Here is a 22,501-nt window from a genome sequence, read left to right as displayed (position 1 = left end):
CTGGAAGACAATTTATCTGTTTCCTCCGGTAAATCTCCTGCTGAAAGTTCTGCACAAACTCAGATCCTTCAAAGGTCAAGTGGCTCTCGTAGCCCCCAACTGGCCCAAGAGCAATTGGTTCCCCTTGTTGCTAGAACTAGGTCTCCGCCCCCGGTGGATTCCCAATCCGGTGTTAACAAAGACAGTGCAAACGCGCAATGTGTTCGCTTCCTCAAGGAATCTGAATGCCCTAACTTAATGGACTTTATGAAGTTCACAGCCCAACGAGGTGCAAACATCGGTCCTTTGAATACTATTTTCCTGGAATCTGACAAAAGGGAATCTACTCTCCGTCAATATGACTCAGCTGTCAAGAAATTAGCTAAGTTCTTGGAAGATTCCCAAGTTGAGAAAATGACGATGAACCTAACTGTGACATTCTTCAGAACTCTCTTCCAATCTGGCCTGGCAGCCAATACCATTACTACAATCAAGTCAGCCTTGAAAAAAGATCTTCCATATTGGTTTTGACATTGATCTAACGGATTCATATTTCTCATCCATTCCGAGAGCTTGTGCCAGACTAAAACCTTCAACTCGCCCTAGCGCAGTTTCCTGGTTTTTGAACGATGTTCTTAAGCTAGCCTCTGACACCCCAAATGAATCCTGTAACTATATGCTATAAAGTTTTGCAAAAGTGACTTAGTGAGGACCTTAAGGAGGTCCTCCTCGTTGTAAGTGGCGACGGTCAATTCAGAAAGGGCAACTGAATTAAGGGATCTGCTGAATCTACACCTCGACTCATATTTCACTGGGCGGCACGGGTCTCTCGCCCAGAAATAGATTTTTCCTTCGTCAAAATCCTTTCATTAGCTCTGGCAAGTTTAAAATGAAAATCTCTAAAAACATCATCTCTTTCTGGCTTCAAGAAGCAATAAGGAGAGTTATTCCCCTCTGGTGGGGAATCCCAAAGAGCATGCAAATGCTTACACTCGTGAAGTTAGAGGGGTTATTGTGACACTAGCCTTTCAGAAGAACCTGTCAGTGGCATTAAGTATTGAAGACAGGTGTCAGAAAATGCCAGACAACCTTCACAGCCCATTACATGAAGGATATACCCACAAGTTTTTCAACACATTCACCCTAGGATTTGTGGTACCTGTTTAACAGGTTTTGTAGCGTACGTTAGGCCCTCACAGGTTAAGAGGCATCTCGTTCAAGAAAGCGGTCACAGCAACTTTTAGAATATCTGGCCCCTTTTTTCCTCTTTCCTTCCCCCTTCTCTGAGTACTGGGGTTGTACTGTTATTTTCTGGAACAGACTGTTATGCAGGGAAGCTACCATACTGATAACTATTGAATAGATTTAGATGTATAATTATGTCACCCCTCCATCCTCCTGGGATGGGGAGGATGGATAGAAGTGTAAACAAATTACTTTTAATAGCAATATCTGTGACCATCTGTTGCCAAACAGAAACCTAGCTTTCCACCTGGTAATCTATTGTCAGGTTGATAGGAGGTGGAATGGAATCAACACTTGTACCTCTTCAGGCCAAAAGTTTGACATCTTGGAATTTTAAACCAGTTGGTTCATTTATAGGAATTTCCTTCCTCTTAATGAAAAGTCTCTTATTAAAGGAAAAGGGTCCTATGGTTTAACTGTTATTGTAGTTACCGTTCCTTTAAGGTTTAGATATGCTTAGACATGTAAGGTTTGATGCCTTTTGCGATTTGACGCTCAGTTGATTCCTTGTCGTCTTAGTTATTTAGCCTTACGCTCCCTATAACATTTGGCTAGTTGGTAATTGGACGTTTCTTACATTATTATATTATATTATTGTCGAACATGGTGATTGTATTCTCCGCATTATGTTATTACTTTGTTAGGCTTGGAAGGCATTCTCTAGTACATTTTCACTGGCTGTCACAGATCGACCCAGAAAAGGGATTTTGACGAAGGAAAAATCTATTTCTGGGGAGAGACCTGTGACGCCTGGTGAAACCCTTCCCGGTTATTTTTGTACGGACCCACCCTTTCCTTGCCAAGCCATATGTTCTTGCAGAAGGATGACCTGGAGAGCGCGAGTAGTAGGTGTCGGTAGGGTAGCCCAACTGTATTCTCTAGGGCCTTTGATGAAGGGATTATCTAAATGGAAGACAGCCTGTGAATAGTGGTTTACACACGCCCTTGTTAGATATACGACACCAACAAAGTGCTCGCGCGAGGGTTGTAACCTCTGCATTCCATGCTTTTATCTTTCTCTAGTATATTTGGAAGATTTATATTAGAAAATAAGGACTTTCACCGGGCGTCACAGGTCTCTCCCCAGAAATGGATTTTTCCTTCGTCAAAATCCCTTTTTTAAAGAATTTTTTTTTTTTTTGTAACTACAGTATACAAACCCAGGTCATTTAAGTGATAGTTCTAACATCATCCACTTCGCAATTTTTAAATGAATGTCAAAGTGGCTCCTCAGTGTGCTAGCAGTGGTGGAGGGATTCCTGCCACCTGCCAGTAACTAGACACTTTGTTATAGATTTTAACAGCTAAGTTCCAGCTTTGCTCAAATATACTGCTATTAACAAAAAAAAAAAAAAAAAAAAAAAACCTCAGAAAAATACAAATTACTTTAAAAGATTATGATATTTCAGCTAGCATGATGATGGCTTGTAGGAAAGCCCAGGAAATCACTGAGTAACCTAGATGGTTGTGTGTAGTGTTGTGATGCAAGTCACGGTAATTCAGTTGCTGTATACTGTACTGTATTCTGATAATCTAGGAAATTCCCTGATGAAAGCTTCATCCTTGGTTAGATACCTGTGAAGCAGCACCTGCTGGCTGCCACAGACAGAGTTAAATGAATGACTAGATTTATACTTAGTGTCTTTGAGATATGTCTATAATGATTCTTTATGGAATTTTCACACTAATGAAGGCTGTATATTGACATTACAGGGGGAATATCTTCAAAACTCTGAACTGATCATTTGATTTTATAGTCAATGTAGCAACTGTTCCAGTAGTGTGTCAACTTATGTGGAAGTGTCAAATCAGTATTGTTTACTATGAGAATTTAAGGGTTTTATTTGTGTACTGTACAGTACCTGGAAATGAAATACAGTGTGTTGAACTTCGCACTGCATTTTCTCTTAGCTGCTGTACCTGAGTCATGTTTTGATTTTAACCCCAATTTTATATTTCATAATTTTTTTTACTGTTTTGTTGTGTAGAGTTTTGTAGCTGAGCTATTGACACCATAGTATTGGATGTACCAATTTGTGATGCCCCATTAGTGTTCTGTAGTATATATAATTCAGTATGGTTTAATTTTTGACCAGTTTATATATATATACTGAACTGTGATAGCAAGACTGCTTTGTTATTACTTCGTAAATTCAATAGAATGTGAAATTGCATTGAAATAATTTTGAGATTGTAGGTTGTAGTATAACTTTTAATTAAGAGCTGAAATTCAGTTAGTGTATCATCAGCTGTATATAAGTAATACCCCTCCTCATGTCGGTTCGATGGACATCAGTTCTGATTTGACGTTGGTCTCCTTAGATACTAAATAGGAAAATAAGATCTTTATAATGTTTTCTCCCTAGATACTAAATAGGAAAATAAGATCTTTATAATGTTTTCTCCCTAGATACTAAATAGGAAAATAAGATCTTTATAATGTTTTACACGACCTTACGTTAGTCTCAACGTCATATAATAATGGTGAAGTACTGTACTGTACTTCACTTGAAAGTTTATTAATGTAAGTACAGTATCTGGATTTTATAGAATTATATACAAACCACGCTATTTAATATGGGTATTACTTTCGGCGTAGCTGAAATAACGAGCCATTAGAATTTTAACAAGGGAAATAGCGAGGGGGTAGGGAGGGGTAGCCTGCTACCCCTCCCCCCCTCACACACCTGTGACTAGCTCACTTTGCTTTTGGCTCGGGTGATGAACAGACGTGTCTGCTCCCACCCTCGCTTATTGACAGCCTTTGATCTTATTTTGCTTTTTCTTTTCAGTGTGCTTGGAAGTTGGCCTCGACTATGTGGAAGTGTCCTGGATTACCTGACCGCCCTTGTGGTACATATATGTCGGAGGTCGAAACGGACCCTCACACCTTATGTCCTTTTTGCAGGGGCCAACGGTGTGACAGAGATAAAGTGTGTAGGGAGTGGTCTACCTCCCAGTGGGAGAGGTTTTCCCGGCGCCTTAAGAAGAGGTCCAAACGGGATACTGTATTTCTCTTTCAAGGGTTTCCTTGAAGAAGAAAATTTCCAAGGACTCTTCTTCCGTAGCCCGAGCCTCCTCCGAAGCTCCCACTCGATCGGTCTCTCCCGAGAGGCCGTCGAGTGGTAGCGTAGGCCGTACTTATGTTGACCGACCTCGGGGTTCGGGAGAGGGAGTTGCCTCCCATAGCGAGGCAGCTCCTCCTCCTCCCCTGGGGGAGGATATTTCTGATAACAATGTTGCTAATGATGATTTGTTACAGCTTTGGGCTTCCTTGGGGCTTAAGGGTTCGCCCTCCAAGGAAGCCCTGTTTGACATAATCAGGTTGGGGGCTGCTGTCAAACAGTCGCCGGCGGTAGCAGCGGTTAATCCTCTGTCTTTTGTCGACGTTGTTGTGGCAGGGGCTTCCTACGAGTTAGGTCAAACCCCTGCTTTGGTTCCTGATGCAGCTGAAGGCTTAGTTCCCCCCTCCGAACATCCTTTGAGGGAGGAGCCAAGTCCAACGGTCTCTCCTGCAGGTGATTCTCTCCCTCGGGGAGTTCACTGACAGAGACTCCTCTTCGGAGGACTGATGATGGTCTGTCTGCCGCCCCCAGAGGACGTATCAGACGGAAGGCTCGCCCTCCTCTTCGCTGTAGAGGCCTTCCTTCTCCCCACAAGGGAGTTAGGAGGCGCCTCTTCGGTTCTTCACCTTCGCAGTCCCCCGCAGAGGATCCTCCCCGCCGTGCACCGACCATTGCAGTTGCATCCCTGGACTTCTCTGCTGATCGTTCACGATCTCCTTCGCCTGCCAGACCTTCGGACCTGCCGTCTCCGTTCCTGGCTGCTGACGCGCTGTGGGCGCCCACGCACCCCGTTATCCAATGGGCATCGGTCCCTTCGGGGCAAAAGGGGCTTTCTCACATTGTGAGTAAGTCCCTTAAGCGCCAGGTATCCCCTGCGCGCCAACGTTCTCATGCATGCTCGCGCGCAAGCGCTCGCCTGCTATGAAGTCTTCTCACCGTAGACCTTCACCTTCAAAGACAACGCCCCAGCGACCTCCTGCAGCTGAGACTACGCGCCATCGCTCTCCTGTTCGCCAGCGCTCTCCTGCTCACCAGCGCTCTCCTGCTCGCCAGTGCTCTCCTGCTCGCCAGCGCTCACCTGCACGCCAGCGCGCTCCTGCTCGCCAGCGTTCTCCTGTACGGCAGCGATCTCCTCCTCGCCAGCGCACAACTGCGCGCCCTCATCTTGATGTGCGCCACGCGCGCCCACGATCTCCTGCGCGCCCACGATCTCCTGCGCGCTCACGATCTCCTGCTCGCCAGCGTTCGCCTGCGCGCCAACGTTCGCCTGCGCGCCCACGATCTCCGGATCTGGGCGCAGGAGGGAAGAACCTTGCTTCTCATTCCCTTCAGCGATCTCCTACGCACCGTCGGACCTCGTCTGCTCGTCAGCCATCGCGCGCAGTCACCAGTTCCTGCTGTGCGCCCTCCTGCGCGCCCACGCGCTAAAGGTAAATCCCCTGTGTGTGCGCGTTGTCCTAGAGCCCGTCGAGATCCTGCGCGCCCGTAAACAATCACCTCCGCGCGCGCAAGCGCTTGCACACCCTTCTGCGCTTCCTCTTCCTTCACCAGATCGCGCAACCGCGCGCCACCGATCTCCTGATCGCCCGCGCGCTCCATCGCTCGCCAACGCGCCCACTTGCCCATTCGCCCCCTCATAGATCGCCTGTGCGCAGTCGCTCGCCTACGCGCCCTGCGCGCCATCGCTCGCCAACGTATCATTGGTCTCCTGCGCGCCAACGTACCATTGCTCTCCTGCGCGCCCTCGCCATCAGCCCGAGCGCGAACTACGCAAGATCCTATCGCGCGAACCAGGCAAGATCCTATCGCGCGAACCCCAGCGCGATTCCCATAGGGAGCCACAACGCGAGCCACCGCGCGAGCCTACAGGAACGAGAGCTGCCAGGTCGTCATCCTCACGTTCCCCCCCCGCAAGCGCAGACCAGCGCGCTCGCAGGAGGGAGGGAAGTCTCCAGATAGGTTGAGGAACCAACCTTCTTCTTCTTCCCTTTCTTTTCAGGCAGGCCCAGTTGTCGTTTCTACTCCGAAAGATCTCCCGATCCCCTTCCCTCTAGAGGGAGTCTCTGACAGCGCAGCTGTCAGTAAGCAGCCATGGTAGCATCTTGATGCGAGAGTTAACATCGCCAGATGACAAGAGGACACAGATAGGTTTGGGCGTCTTGGAGATGGTGGAAGCTGATCCTAAGCGATGACAGCTGGTTCGTGAATCTTGTTGCTTGTTGGAGACTGCAGAGGCACCACTGTTGCTAGAAGATCTGTCTCGATGGCCATTTTTCTTGTTATCCATGCAGCATTTATCGAAGTGTCCAATACGGTGACAATGACGGCACTGGACTTTGCTGGCAGGACACTTCAACGTCCTGGACCAATGGCCAACACGGTCACAGTTTTTGCAGGTACTGTTGGCAGCAGGGCATTTATCAGGTTCGTGCTGACGGGCACAATACTGGCATAAAACGGCAGGCTTAGAGGACTTCGGCGAAGGTGGAGGCTTCCCGCTTGATTCCTTGCTTCTCCTGTAGGCTGAAACGGCAAACAACTGGCTGGGTGGGCCACGTATGGCAGAAGTTGCAGTTTTAGCTGCCTCATGTGATCGACAGGTTGTGACGAAATCTTAAAGAGGAGAGCTGGCGTCCAAGGCAATCAACTTCTGAACCAACTCTGCATCTCGAATGACCATCAAGATAATCATTTTCAGTTGGGTCTCTTCACATGCAGCGGCATTACCTGGGCACAAATCAACTTCTTCTGCGATGCGTCGAAGTCTCACGTAGAAATCAGCAAAAGATTCTCCTTCCATTTGCTTACAGCTAAGCAACTCTCTTTGGCGAAGGACTTCATTCCTTAGTTCCTTAATGTGCAACTGTAGAGCATCCAGGACTTCGTCTACAGACTTATCTGTAGAGGGAGAAATCTGCAGTGTGTGTTCTAAAACACGCTGTGTTTCAAGGGTTAAACACATCCTCATCTGGATCATTTGTTTTTCACGTGGAAGCTTAGAAAGATCCACCATAACAGCATAGTCATCCCACCGGCGTCTCCATTCCCTGAACATTTGGAATGTTGCTTCTGCCTTCCGTGGGGGTGGCGTTTGGGCTGTTGCCTTCTGTGGAGGTGGAAGAGCGGGTTGATTGGAGTTAGAATTCACCTCTGTGCCAGGTGTTTGGTTGCCTGGATGAGAATGGATGATCGGGGCAAGAGTTTGAATGAGAGCTGTAAATCTCGCATTTTCTTCTTCTCTTCTAAGATCATCCTCTCTTAGGCGAATTGCTTCTTGTTCCCTTCTTCTTCTTCACGTTGTCTTTCTTGTCTTCTTGCTTCGTCTTCCCTTCTTCTTCTTTCATCCTCATACAAGCGAGATTCCTCTAAAAAACGAATTAAAGCGAGGAAATCAGTCCCGGTAGCTTGAGAGGCAGACGGGGGGTAGTAGTGGGGACTCAGGAGTGGTGGGGTGGGAGAGGCAGCGCTCTCCAACACTCCCCCAACACTGTGGGCGTGGGCGGCATCGACGCTGTGGGCACCCACATCGCTGAATGGTCTCTCTTCTGTGGGCTCTTCTAACTGTTCAGCAAGTATATCATTCGAGGCCATTATTACTTTCGATGTGCAGTGGGTAAAAATACAGTTCCAACAAAGTTATAAAAAACAACACGAACTGTTTTAAAACACTAATAATAAGAAAAGTTTAAGGCAAGCAAGTGTGTGCGCATGTGCATGAATACGTCCGCCAGCGACTCCGAGTTGAGGGGAGCAGCAACTCTGCCACAGGCAGTCACCCCGTGACTATGAATGAGACTCGATGTGGTCACGCATACTCCGACAGAGTCCCAACAGACTATTTGCTTGCTTCTTGAAATAGCACAGCAAAAACACTGGGACATAAAAAAGAGAGCACTATAAAAGCACAATGCACCGCACAACACTTCACTGTTAACTTGCATCACTACACTGCACATGAAATATGAGTAAATCGAATTGCAACGAATTCACATTTGAACTGAGAGTCCATTAATGGCGTCGGCTGGTTCCCGTTGTCCACGTCTTAAAAAAGTTCTCATAATACGACACTGTAAGTTCACTGCGCCATGTACGTGTTGATAACTTCCTTAACCTTAATTGGTGGGGCAAGGATACAACTTAAAAAGTAGGTTCTCAATGTCTATTAGAGTAAATACATAAGATACGTGGGACACGAGGAAAGATAACTTATCAGCTAAGGGGACGAAGACGAACAGACTGCATCATGGCAACACAACAGATAAGTGTTGCCAATACTGACTCAATGTTGCCATATCATATCAATGACATTACAGGAATTAATCTAATGATATGCAACATCTGAAATAATGGTTGAAAGTACATAATACAGGTAATAGTACGTACAATAATGGTAATCATGATAATGCAGTAAATGATACATACAATAATAATAATCATGACAATACTGGTACATATGAAATGTGTCTTTTCATGTACCTACAGGGTCCCTCACCAGAGCTGTCGTGCAGGCTGTCAAACGTGCCTTCGCTGAGATAGGCCTCAAATCAATGGCGGCTCCGACCCCACTGAAGAGGAAGAGAGGAGTAGAAGTCGTGGTAACTTCTCCAAGGGTCAAGCTGGCTCCTCGGACATCCTTGAGGAAGGCTCCCTCCCCCCCCAGACTTTCTCTCCCTCTCCTGTGGACGAGGATTTTCCGTCCTCTGGGGAATCTTCCAAGGTGAGGCGTTCTTCCATCGCACCAATGGGAGAAACCCCGCCTCGCGCAGGAGAATCGTCCCGGGTTGGGGTGGAGAAGAGCCCTCAGACGTCGTTGTTGGAGTCCTGTATTCATCCCAGGAGGGAACCTAAGGACTCCAAGACAGTCCCCAAGTCATCCTCAAGAATTCGCCCAAAGCCAACAAGACCCGCAGAGAACGTCCACGTGTCCCCCCAAGAAGAGCCTTTGGGGACGGGAGACTTTGCGGCCAGTTCTCCAGGAGGGGAGCCACAGGAGCCAGAGCATGCCTTCTGGCAGGTTCTGACCCTGATGAGGCATCTCAACAGGTTTCCTGATCCTGAGATTCCTCCTAGAGAGGGCAAGGACACGGTCCTGGACCGAGTCTTTGGCACTCAGAAGCCCACTAAGGCCAGTGCAGCTTTGCCTTGGTCCCAAGGGGTGAAGAGTGCCAGGGATAAGGTTGAGGGCCAGCTCTCCGAGCTCGCCTCCTCCAGCCGTTCCACTGCTGGCAACAAGCTCCTCCCTCCTCCTCGTATCCACCAGAGGAGGTACTTTGAGATCATGGAGGAGTCTTGTTTAGCTCTTCCCTTGCACCACTCTGTGGAAGAGCTTACCAAGGGAGTCCCTCTTGAGAGACACTCTAGCCGGCAAGTGACTTTCTCGGCGACAGAGATCCTAACCCAGGAGAAGGTTGCAAAGTGTGCCATGCAGGCTACTTCGTGGCTGGACATCTGGCCGGGGTCTCTTGGCATCCTGTTGCGATCCAAAGACCTGTCTAAGGAGAGCACCAGGTTTTCCCTGGAGACCTTCCTCCTCTCGGGCACCCGCACCATTGAGTTTTTGGCCCACCAAGTCTCGAACTTGTGGGCCAATTCGATCCTGAAACGACGTGATGCTGTGGCAGGGAGGTTCCACGCGAAGGTCCCCACCGTCGAGGTCAGCAGGCTCAGACATTCTTCCATTTTGGGGAAGAATTTGTTTGAGCCTAAAGACGTGGAACAGGCAGCCGAGAAGTGGATGAAGTCCAACCAGGACTCCCTCCTACATAAGGCTCTTACATCGAAGCCCTATAAACCTCCGGCACCTCAACAACCTCGCCCGTCCAAGACGACGAAACCGGCTGTGGCAGCAAAGACCATGGCGTCGAAGCCCTTTCCTGTCAAAGACAAGAAAAGCAAAAAGTCCTCCAGGGGAGGCAAGAATCCTAGTGGGAGTGGCCGAGGCCACAAACGCTAGGATTGGCAATTCCCCTGCATGTCCAGCAGTGGGGGGATGCCTTCAAAGTTGCGCAGACAGGTGGCAGCAACTCGGGGCCGATTCCTGGACAATTTCCGTAATCAGTCAGGGATATCGCGTCCCGTTCATAACATCTCTACCTCCCCTGACAGTGGATCCAGTGTCGTTGAGCTCCTTTGCCATGGGATCGGCAAGGGGGCAAGCCCTACGGGCAGAAGTCGAGACCATGTTAAAGAAGGGTGCTCTCCAGGAGGTCGTCGACGGTCCCCCAGGCTTCTTCAGTCAACTCTTTCTTGTAAAGAAGGCGTCTGGAGGCTGGAGACCAGTCATCGACCTCTCAGCCCTGAACAGGTTTGTCAAACAAATCCCGTTCAGCATGGAGACGGCAGACACGGTCAGACTTGCGGTGAGACCACAAGACTTCATGTGTACACTGGACCTGAAGGACGTGTACTTCCAGATCCCAATCCATCCGTCTTCAAGGAAGTACTTAAGATTCAGCCTAGACAACAAAATCTACCAGTTCAAGGTGCTGTGTTTTGGTCTCTCCACAGTACCTCAGGTATTCACCAGAGTGTTCACCCTGATTTCTTCGTGGGCACACAGGATCGGTATCCGTCTCCTCCGTTATCTGGACGACTGGCTGATCCTGGCAGACTCGGAGTCGACACTTCTTCGACACCGAGACAAGCTTCTGGGACTTTGCCAAGATCTAGGGATCATGGTAAATCTCGCGAAGTCTTCTCTGTTTCCAACTCAGCGACTGGTATATCTAGGCATGATCTTGGACACCAATCTCCACAAAGCCTTCCCATCAGATGACAGGATAGCAAGGCTGAGGAGGGTCGCAGATCCTTTCCTCAGACGAGAAGAACTCCCAGCCCAATCGTGGTTACGTCTCCTCGGTCACCTTTCTTCACTGGCCCGTCTAGTTCCAAATGGTCGCCTGAGAATGAGATCCCTGCAATGGCGACTAAAGTCCCGGTGGAATCAAGAAAACGATTCCTCGGACGTCTTGGTCCCTATGGGTCCTGCGGAACGGACGGACCTTCAGTGGTGGGTGGCGGACGGAAACCTACGAAAGGGAGTGGATCTTCTCTTCCTCCCCCCGGATTTGATGCTGTTCTCAGACGCCTCAAAAAAAGGGTGGGGGCCTCATGTTCTGAACCACAGGACCTCAGGCCTTTGGTCAGAATCAGAAAAGTGCCTCCACATAAACCTGCTAGAAATGAAGGCCGTATACCTGGCGGGTCACTCCGTGGTGGTGATGAGCGACAACACCACGGTAGTGGCTTACATCAACAAGCAGGGAGGTACCTTTTCAGAGCAGCTATCCTATCTTGCTGTAGAGATACTGAGATGGACCGAAGTCCACTCGATTCCACTATCAACTCGCTTCATTCCAGGCAAGAGGAATGTGCTCGCCGACAGTCTAAGAAGGGCATCTCAGATAGTGAGTACCGAGTGGTCTTTGGATCGTCTAGTAGTCAACAAAGTCCTGACTTTGTGGGGTTCCCTGACGGTGGATCTGTTCGCGACAGCTTTGAATTTCAAGATTTCGCTGTACAGTGAACCCTCGCTACTTCGCGGTTCGACAATCGCGGATTCACCACTTCGCGGGGTTTTCCCATAACCCATATATATATACATATCGCGGATTTTCCGGAAAATTCGAAAATACCGCGAAATCTGAAGACAACCAAATACGATATTTTGTTACCTGTAATTCCATTAATACTGTAATTAGTAATATCTGCTCTAACTGATTGTTCATTGCATTACATATGATATATAATTCAGCACAGAAAGAAATAACAACACGAAAAGAGAATGTGATCATACGATAATTCAGTACGTAGTAAAATTAAATCGAACATGAAACGCAAATCAGATGCAGTCATACCATATTAGAATGGTGTGTACTGTAATGGATGTGCTTCTTTTCCATGAATCTTTTGTATGTATACGTACGTAGTACAGTACTGCATCCAATAATATTCTTTGTTGCAAAAATCACATTTCGAATACTGTAAGCGTACGAGAGAGAGAGAGAGAGAGAGAGAGAGAGAGAGAGAGAGAGAGAGAGAGAGAGAGAGAGAGAGAGAGAGAGGCGTAAAATAGCGTACGTAAATTTTTATTATTATTGTTATTATTATTATTATTGTTGTTGTTAATAAAATTATTATTGTTATTATTATTAATCATTATTATTATTATTGTACAGTATTATTATCATTATTTATTATTATTACGGTATTGTACTTAATCTACGTACGTTCAGTATGCGCGGGGCATCTTCTATGAGTAACCAACGCACCATAGTACTGTAAGACGGGTTGTGATTGGTTCAAGCGCTGATAGATGACGAATCAAAACTCAAGTTTTGTTATCTAGCCTGTGATTGGTGTTTTGCCCGCATCTTCTACCCGCAGCATCAAAGTTCTCGCGGGGCTGGATCGTTCACTTTCTCTTTCCGCGTATTGCTGAGTAGACGTTCTTAAGTTTGTGAAGTTTAATCTGTGCTGTGTGCAACTGTTTTAAGTTGAACTTTTTGTTGAACTTTCTGTTAAATCCTTCTGTACAATGCCTCCCAAGCGTTCTGCTTCTAGTAAGGCTGGTAGTGAGCCTAAACGCCACCGAAGGATGATGACGATAGCTGAGAAGGTTACGCTTCTCGACATGTTAAAAGATGGTAGAAGTTACGCGGCCGCCGGCCGCCATTTTGGCATCAACGAATCCACCGTTCGCTACATCAAGAAGGACGAGGCGAACATTAGAAAGACTGCTGCAATCACCTTTAGCAGATCAGCGAAGCGAGTCGTTACAACGCGTAATAAAACGATCGTACGCATGGAAGGTGATTTAGCTGTGTGGATTGCCGACTGCCGGAAGAAGAACATAGCGTTGGATACGAACACCATCCAAACAAAGGCTTTGAGCTTATATGAGAATTTTGCTGCAAAGGAACCTAAAGACGACGACGGCAACCATGCTGAAGATGATGATGATGATGCAGATGATCCTCAACCAGGGACATCCACTGATTCCCAGCCTCAGAAACGTTTTTCCGCAAGCAAAGGATGGTTCGCGAAGTTTCAGAAACGCTTCGCCCTGAAAAGCGTTTCCCTGCATGGGGAGTCTGCTTCCGCTGACACTGCCGCTGCTGAAACTTACGTGAACCAGACTTTCAAGAACATTATCGCTGAAGGTGGATACAAGCCGGAACAAGTGTTTAATATGGATGAAACCGGCTTTTTTTGGAAGAGAATGCCGTCGCGAACTTTCCTGTTCAAAGAGGAAGCCAAAGCCTCTGGCTTTAAGGCATTCAAGGATCGCGTTACCCTCGTGATGTGTGGCAATGCTGCTGGATTTTTGTTAAAGCCGGGGCTTATTTATAAGTCGAAAAATCCTCGCGCTTTGAAAAATAAAAATAAGAATCTCCTTCCCGTGTACTGGATGCATAATCAAAAACCATGGATTACGAAGATGCTGACCTCCAACTGGTTCCACCAGTGTTTCATCCCGCAAGTCCATGAATATCTCTTAGAGAAGGGCTTGCCATTCAAGATCCTTCTCCTTATGGATAACGCTGGTGGACACGCAACTGACCTGTCGTGTGAGGGCGTTCAGGATGAGTTCCTGCCACCCAACACCACGTCATTAATTCAACCGATGGACCAGGGGGTTATCAGAGCGTTCAAGGCCCTCTACACGAAGAATACCTTGGCGGACCTCGTTGCGTGTGTGGATGCTGCCCAAGATGACGAGGATGAAGATTTCAACTTGAAGGCGTACTGGCGGCAGTACACCATAGCCACGTGCCTGCAGAATATTCAAAAGGCACTTCAAGAGATGAAACCTGCAACCGTGAATGCGAGCTGGAAGAAGCTGTGGCCCGATATTGTTTACGACGACAAGGGATTTACTCCGTCGGAAATCCAACACTCTGCAATACGGAAATCTGTGCAGTTGGCTGCCATAATTGGAGGTGACGGGTTTGGCGACATGACGACTGAAGACGTCGACGAGTTGTTGGACTGCCATTCCCAGCCCCTAACTGACGCAGACCTCGAAGACCTGACGAAATCGGCAAGTGAAGAAGAGAGTGAGGGTACCCAGGAAGAGACCCAAGAAAATGTCGAAGAAACGGGCTTAACATTAGAACGGCTTGCCAAGTTCTGCAACCATATGAAGGAGGCGAAAGAAATGTTACAAGAGTGGGACGAGGATATGGTTCGCTCGATGCAATTCTCAAATAAGGTCGATGACATCATGACTCCCTACAGGATGCTCTTGGATCGAAAAAAGAAGCAGCGGCAACAACTTCCGATCACAATGTTCTTCCAGCCTCGCAAAAAAGAGCCAGTTCCTCCTGCTAGTACGCCTTCGGAAGAAATTGAAGTTGAAGAGGTGTCCCAGGAAAAGACACCTCCGTCTGAAGAGACGTAAAATACTATCATTGACTGCACAGTAGAACACATCATCAGCTTCATCATCATCATTTCTACTGTGCAGCAAATTCATCGCCATCGTCATTCAAGTTTTTCTTGAACTTCTTTCGTGGTGAGTACAGTAACAATCTTTATTTTTTACTTTAACCTGTTTTATAGTTTAGTAATGTACGTACTGTATGCATTAAGTTAAAGGGAAGGTTTTAAAAGTCTACATGTTGTAACCTATCATATTTTTTTTGTTTAAAATTTACATTCGTACGTAAAACAATCTCTCTCTCTCTCTCTCTCTCTCTCTCTCTCTCTCTCTCTCTCTCTCTCTCTCTCTCTCTCTCTCTCTCTCTCTCTCTCTCTCTCTCTCAAATTGTTTTCCTGCTTTGCTACGTACAAGTACTGTATAATTTATATTTGTAAGGTAACATATTTTGTAAATGCTTTTACTGTAAATACTGTATGTACTGTATCATTATTTATCACTATCATCATGCACGTTAAATGCCTTGTTTGTTCTGGGCGTGGTTGTTTACTGAGCGTACACGCCGTCGTTTCAGGCGGCGTCATAAAGAAAAAGATTTCATTTGGAAGTCCTAAGAAAAATACGTAAACTAAAACATTGGTAATAAAAAAATCAACATACAGTACTGTATAATCAATATAATCGATGCAAAAACTAACCTATACATATATGTGTACACTAAATGAGTTTGTTTCTTCATTATGATCAGAGATGAACGTAAACAAAACATTGGTTGCCATTTTTTATCGTGCTTTTTAGGTGTTTAGGAAACACATGATATAAAATCGCCTTTAATATTTGTGCCTGTTTTAGTTTAGGGTGCTGTAGTACATGCATTAAGTGTTCTGTACATTAAAGGGTGGTTTGTTAACAGTACTACGTACAAGGGAAGGTTTTAAAAGTCCGAATATACATGTTAAATAAATAGGTAAATATGCTGTCACTACTTCGCGGATTTTCACCTATCGCGCCCGCGTCTGGAACCTATCTACCGCGATAAACGAGGGTTCACTGTACTGCTCCCCAGTCCCGGACCCCAAGGCACTCTGGCAAGATGCCTTCCAACAACGGTGGGACAACATCGACGTTTACGCCTTTCCCCCTTTCTGTCTGATGAGAAGGGTACTCAACAAGATCAGAATATCGGTCAACCTTTCGATGACCTTGATAGCTCCGTTATGGCATCACGTAGAGTGGTTCCCGGACCTTCTGCAGCTCCTGACGGAACTACCGAGAGAACTTCCTCCTCGACACGAACTACTCAGACAACCACATGCCAACATCTTCCACAAAGCCGTAGCATCGCTGCGGCTTCACGCCTGGAGACTATCCAGCGTCTCCTCACAGAGAGAGGCTTTTCGCAACAAGTTGCTGAAAGGATGTCTCGACACCTGCGAAAGTCATCCGCAGGGGTCTACCAGGCAAAGTGGAGAATCTTCTGTGGTTGGTGTCGTGGAAGGGGTATCTCTCCACTCGATGCCACTATACCAGCAATAGCGGAGTTTCTCGTTTATTTGCGGGAAGAAATGTGCCTTTCAGTCTCGGCAGTGAAAGGCTATCACTCAGCCTTAAGTCTTGCCTTCAGGCTCAAAGGAATGGACATTTCCTCTTCGCTGGAACTCTCTCTACTCATACGAAGTTATGAACTTACCTGCCCTCAGTCAGAAGTGAAACCTCCTCCATGGAGCGTGGTTCGAGACCTCGGGTCTCTTAAGAGACCTCCTTTCGAACCATTACGCCCGGCTTCTGATCGCCACCTGACTTGGAAGACGGTGTTCCTACTTGTTTTGGCCTCGGCCAAGCGAGTCAGCGAACTTCATGGTCTCTCGTATGACATCGCCCATTCAAGGGGATGGGGGGAGGTAACGTTCAGATTCGTCCCTGAGTTTGTTGCTAAGACTCAAAATCCGGGATTGCCGGACCCTCGGTTCGACTCTTTTCGGATTTCGAGTCTCCGTTCTGTAACAGATGACCCAGACCATCTCCTACTGTGCCCAGTAAGGAGTCTGAGGCTCTATCTTAAGAGAACAGCTGCAATTCGTCCTCGGGTGCAAGCATTGTTCGTGAGCATGGGAAGGACGAAGAGGAGGGTCACTAAGAACACAATCACACCGTGGATTCGGAGGGTTATCCATCATTCCTTGAATCCCGACCCTCCTCCGTCACGTTGCCCTAGAGCACATGATGTCAGAGGCATTGCTACGTTTCTGGCATTCAAGAAGAATTACTCGGTGATGCAGGTTTTACAAGCAGGGGTTTGGAAGCGTCAAACGACCTTCATAGCCCACTACCTGCAAGACGTGACCCACAGGAGGCTCGATACGTTTTCTATCGGCCCTGTGGTGGCTGCACAACAGCTGGTTTAAACCTCAGGCTCCTTAATGGACAAGTAGCAGAAGGTTGAGGGCATTGTTACTCGGTTTTAGTCTGCATGAATGAAAAGGTATGCTTGGCCCTTATTCTTTTCTTCATTCTCCCCTCTCTTGGGGAAAGTAGCAATTTGGGTTCTCTGCACAGCTGACCTTAAACCACTGCAGGTAAATCATGTTTCCTTGTGTTCCTAGTATTAAGATAATACTGTCACGTCCCCATACCCTTACGAGGTGGTATTGGGAACGTCCTATCCTAGAATTCCATCTAAAGGACTTCAGGTCAACTTCCTAGGATGAGTCACACTTCATTCCTTCACACACAAGCTTACGTAGGCCGCGGTCCTTGCAGAGCAAGGCACTTGCGAGGTGCAGGGACTCCTTATCTTGAGCACTGACACAGTATCTGAGTCCCCGGGCAAAAAGCCAAAAGCCAGTAACGGCTGAGACTTACCACCCTACCTAAGGGTTAAGTCACCCATATTAAATAGCATGGTTTGTATTTCGGTTACGTAACAAATGACAAATTCGTAGATAATTTGTATTTTTCCTAACCATACAAACCTTAGCTATTTAATCAAACTTGCCCGCCAGCCCTATCCCCCGGGAAGTCCTACCTCTAAGCAAAGTGAGCTAGTCACAGGTGTGTGAGGGGGGGAGGGGTAGCTAGCTACCCCTCCCTACCCCCTCGCTAACTAGTATGGGGGTAGTAAACCCTCGTTAAAATTCTAATGGCTCGTCATTTCAGCTACGCCGAAAGTAATACCCATATTAAATAGCTAAGGTTTGTATGGTTAGGAAAAATACAAATTATCTACGCATTTGTCATTTTGTGAGTACTTTTTCGTGTTCCGTACATGTATTGGAAATATATAAGTGACTTTGAAAATATTGCTCATGTCAGATCTCTTGAAACCAGTTAACAATGTTGGGGTAGGGTATTACAATACCTGTACTGTATTTTATCAAGAGAGGAATTTTATGAGTAATTCAAGTTATATTTGTTGAATATTTCATCTAATTTACTGTAATGTTAAAATTTTAAGTAAGTGTTTAAAATTAATGGCACAATATAAAATTTCATTGGTAAATGCTTTTCATGTGTTGTTGAAGCATTATACAATATCACCAGTGCTAGTTTGAAAGATGAAGTTCTCCAAAAAAAATTTACAATTCAGGGAGTTGGGATGATTAATTATAATCAATTGTTTTTGAAGATGTTAATAGAAATTTAAGATTTAATAGTGACAGTTTATTTTATTTTAAAGTTATGCTTAGCATGTGTAACAATCTTCAGTACTGTACTTTAGGTGGTTTTGTTTCTTAAGTTATTATGAATTACAGTAGTGCAGCTTGTGCATTTGCCTTCGTATGTCGTAATATCGCAGGGATGTTTTATTTTTAGTTTTTTAATGACTTGTTTTTCAGGATTTGATGCTTGAAACTAGGATCCATTTAATGCATGGTTAGTGCTCTTATTGTATTATAATCGGAGGACCAATTTTATATAATTTTTCTGTAGATAGAACCAGGCTTTTGAATTTGAAAGATATTACCTAGAGTACATTTGTAAATACTCTACATATCACTTCTTAATGACTTTTTATGTAGGTCTTTAGGCAGAGTCCTGAATTACAAGTTGTGATCAGAAGTCTGAATTTGGGATCATTTCTTGTTAAAACCCTTTTCTTCCGTACAGTACCTCTTTAGTACAGTATTCCAAATACAGTCCTACCTTAAGTTAAGTAATTTGGTCTTTTGATGTTTTCAGCTTTGTAGCTTTTGGCCAATAAATAATAGAAAAATAAGTGGTTTTAAGTTTGAATTCTTTACATTTCATTAAAATCAAGATGTACAAATATATTGAGTAAAATAAGTACAGTAACATGAGGTATGGCAGAACAGTGCAAAATGCAATATTCTTTCTACATTTTCCCCTTGTACACCCTAAACAGATTATACCATATCCTTTCTCATTAATTTATGTTTATTTTTTTTAATGGCAAGAGCCTATGCACATCATATCTTACCACTAGTGAGAGCATGTTTTCACCTGGCAGTAATATTTGTTCCATCAATTACCCCTCATTTTATGATATGCTTGTCTGATCTTTCAGAAACATAAGGAGTCCTCTAGCCATAGTCTTATCATATTCTGTGACAGTCTGCTGTCCATTGATGACTCTTAACTATTTTCAAATCTCGAAACTCATTTCCATAAGCACAAAAGAAAATGGTTTGCATGTTCAAGCATATGGTTAGCCACATGAATTTTGAATGACTTTAATATATTTGTGTTTGGAAAAAATCCTTCCAACATCAGTTATTCTTTGATTTTGATGAAGTTTGCCATATTCTAGAGGATTCTTTTCTTTTTCTTATTTCGTGCTATATCTTTTAAGTCTAGTTTTTCAGAAAACTAATATGTAACTTTTAATATGTTAGAAATATGTACGTTGATATTTTCTTTCTTTATCGCAGCTGCTGATATGTTATACTGTATTTAGTTTTGCCTTTGGGATTGTCTCCTAGTTTGAGTAGCTTAAATCTTAAGAGTATGCAGATTTTCAGAGTTAGAATCCTCTCTCACAAAGGTCAGTGTTTGTAAGAGACAGATCTTCCACATTTGTAATGGTTGACATTATGTTTGTCCCCTGGTTTTGTCAATGCCACTTGCTGTCACTTGATTTGTGTAGTTTTTAATTTCTAGTTCAGCTAAAAATGTGTATCTTCAGTGAAGTAAAATGTGTAGACCACATGCAGTATTGCACTAAATATTCCTCAAATCAATCATGATAAAAGGTTTACAGGTTCAATCACTTCATCTTTGATACATTTTGATTTTACTACTGGAGTCATGTGTTAACATATAAAAAGTTTTCTAGGAATTTTTTTTTCTCAAGTTCTCTACATCTCAATGTTTCACAAGTAATTCCCCTTACGATCTCACTATTCATTTACACACACACACACACACACACACACACACACTCCTCTGCAGTTTCAGAGGAAAAAATGACAAGTTGGTAAGTAAAAGTTGAATTGCCATCTTAGTGGGGTTCATACTTGTTTAGCATACTGTGATAAATGAGTAGATTGTAATTCAGGACTTTTGTTCTCTAACTGCCTAAACCTACAAAACTGAGGTATTGCTAAACAGTAGTTGACCTCAATGGAATATGGATACTGAATCAGTGTGACAATGGCTGTTAAATTAAGATATACCATATTATTTGCATTGAGAATGCACAGTATTAAACCTGAGTTTGAGAATTTTTTTTATTGATATAAAAGCTTGAAATGTTGAAGATCAGTGTTTTGTGAACATATGAGAAACTAAGATTGCTAGAGAGAGTAACTAAGGTAAAGCACTAGTGTAATATTTTCATTTGTTACAATGTAGCATATTTTGTTCTACTGATCATGGATAGTTGTGACATCAGTCATGTTCCAAAGTAACTAATAATGTCTTTTCTCTCTTGCAGATCAACATTGTTGCGGTGTGGAGAATCCAAAAGAGCAAGTGTTTTGCCTGAGACTCAAAGATAATTAATGTTGATGTTGTTGTCAGTGTTGTTATTAAAGATGATACCTTCTCTCTCCAGTGTGTGGTCAGCAGTGCTTCTCTCCATTTTCTTCCTATCAATACTTGTTTGATACGATGTGTAGAATAGTTCAACTTCAGTGTTGTTACTGGCTTTAAAGTGTTACTCTACATATCAGTTACAGCTTTACTTTATTTTGAATTGTATGTCTTCTTTTCAACTGAGCTCTGATATTGTCAACTATAAATGTATTAAGTAATGATTTTTAGCGGCTGGATTACCTTTCAATATTTATGATATTGAATGCAGAGATAATGTACAACAATGAGATGGAAGATGTAAAGCAAACATAGGCCAGGGCCCTTTTGAAATTGATTTAAAGAATACTAAGCTGTTAATATAGGTGAAAAACAATTGTAATCCTGTATGACTTCCATTTTTATGGTGTAATGCCCTGCTTGTAATGAAAGTAAATACTTCATTGTTGTGCTTTATTGGCAGTCTTTGAGAGAATATTTCCATTGCTCTTCCCTTCTGCTGCCAAGATGATTGCTCAACTAGTGTCTTGTTTGAGTACCTCACCTGCTGTTGTACTGATAGTTATTCTTGTCTCTTTAGTGGTGCTCTATTTACATAACTTATACAAATTTTGGGAGAACCGTGGAGTTAGGGGTCCCAAACCAGTATGGTTTATAGGGAATATGTATGCAAGGCTGCGAGCCACCCATTCAATGGCTGAATTTGATCAGATACTGTATGAGAAATACGGAGGGAAAAAATTTTGTGGCTATTATGAATTTACTCAGCCTTGTCTAATGGTTGGTGACCCCGAAATCCTCAAGCACGTGATGGTGAAGGACTTTGATCATTTCACGGATAGAAGGTAAGGAGCAGTGTCTTGGATGTATTATTCTCTATTAGGTGTTGTAGTATTTTACCCTGTATCATGTTAGAGGTGTATTATAAGCATTTGCCAACCAATGTTTTATATTTGCTTAATCAACTGCAGGTTTGATTTAGTGGATAGCTTTGTTTGTATATCAATACAGTAAGGCCCATACATAAGAACTTTTAACTTAAGAACTTTCAGAGATAAGAACCTGTGAGCAGTAATTTAGAAATCATTCGAAAAACTGCAAAATTGTATACTAATTCATTTACTTCTCTTAAAAGCATTTCATAATGCACTTTTTTTCTGTAGTAATTCTTGATATACAATACAATACAGTATATATAAGCTAGTTCACAAACAATAGCAAGTTTGGGTAGCTAAGTTATGAGCTGGATACCTGGGCTAATTATGTTAGACTTGCAAACCTCTGAATTTGATAAACTACACTTTGAATGCATCTCCTTATTTACGGGACTTACTGTAGAGAATTAATGTAAATATGCATAGTTACAGTAAATGGAATCTGGGTAATAGAATTTATTATTTTTACACTTACTGTATGTTCATAATGCTTCTTTGTAAATTCCTGGTTTTACATTGACATTCACTGTACTCTAAAACTTAAAATTTTCCATTTTCTTTCCTTTCAATGGGCTTATGCCTCTAGTACATTACAGTATTGAGATAATCTGATGGTTAATAGTAATAACCTCGGCTTGGGTACACCGCAGCCCCTTTAAAAAAATTGAGAGGACAATGTTTTCTTTTGAGTAACTTCTCAATTCATCTGGTTCTTTGTTATATTTTTGTTTGTCAGCTTTGTTACTGATACATTGGTCTATGTTAATTTGTTTTGCTTGTCCTTTTGCTTTTGTTCTTAGGCTTGTTTCAAGTCTTAAGTTTTGATGGCAAGTTTGCTGTCCTTGTTGCTTCTTATTGCTCATAATATGAGTTCAGCCCTAAGATAAGACCGCAACTCAATGTTT

At 44.2% G+C, this 22,501-nt stretch overlaps 1 protein-coding gene across 3 annotated transcripts in view; it reads left to right on the top strand.

Annotated features, from left to right (window-relative positions):
* The window catches only part of LOC137652215 (cytochrome P450 3A24-like), a 90,041-nt gene that overhangs the window by 12,859 nt on the left and 54,681 nt on the right, over positions 1–22,501 (top strand). For all 3 annotated transcript variants that reach the window (XR_011046221.1, XM_068385439.1, XM_068385438.1), the window contains exon 2: positions 20,564–21,506. Coding sequence is in view for 2 of the 3 variants with exons in the window: in XM_068385439.1 (XP_068241540.1) it covers positions 21,169–21,506 (338 nt within the window). In the remaining variant the exon portion in view is untranslated. The remainder of the gene's footprint in view (positions 1–20,563; positions 21,507–22,501) is intronic.

This window comes from Palaemon carinicauda, chromosome 13 (assembly GCF_036898095.1).
Source record: "Palaemon carinicauda isolate YSFRI2023 chromosome 13, ASM3689809v2, whole genome shotgun sequence".
NCBI classification, from domain to species: domain Eukaryota; kingdom Metazoa; phylum Arthropoda; class Malacostraca; order Decapoda; family Palaemonidae; genus Palaemon; species Palaemon carinicauda.
The sequence above is the reverse complement of the archived record's forward strand: the minus strand, read 5'-3'. Positions and strand labels throughout refer to the sequence as shown.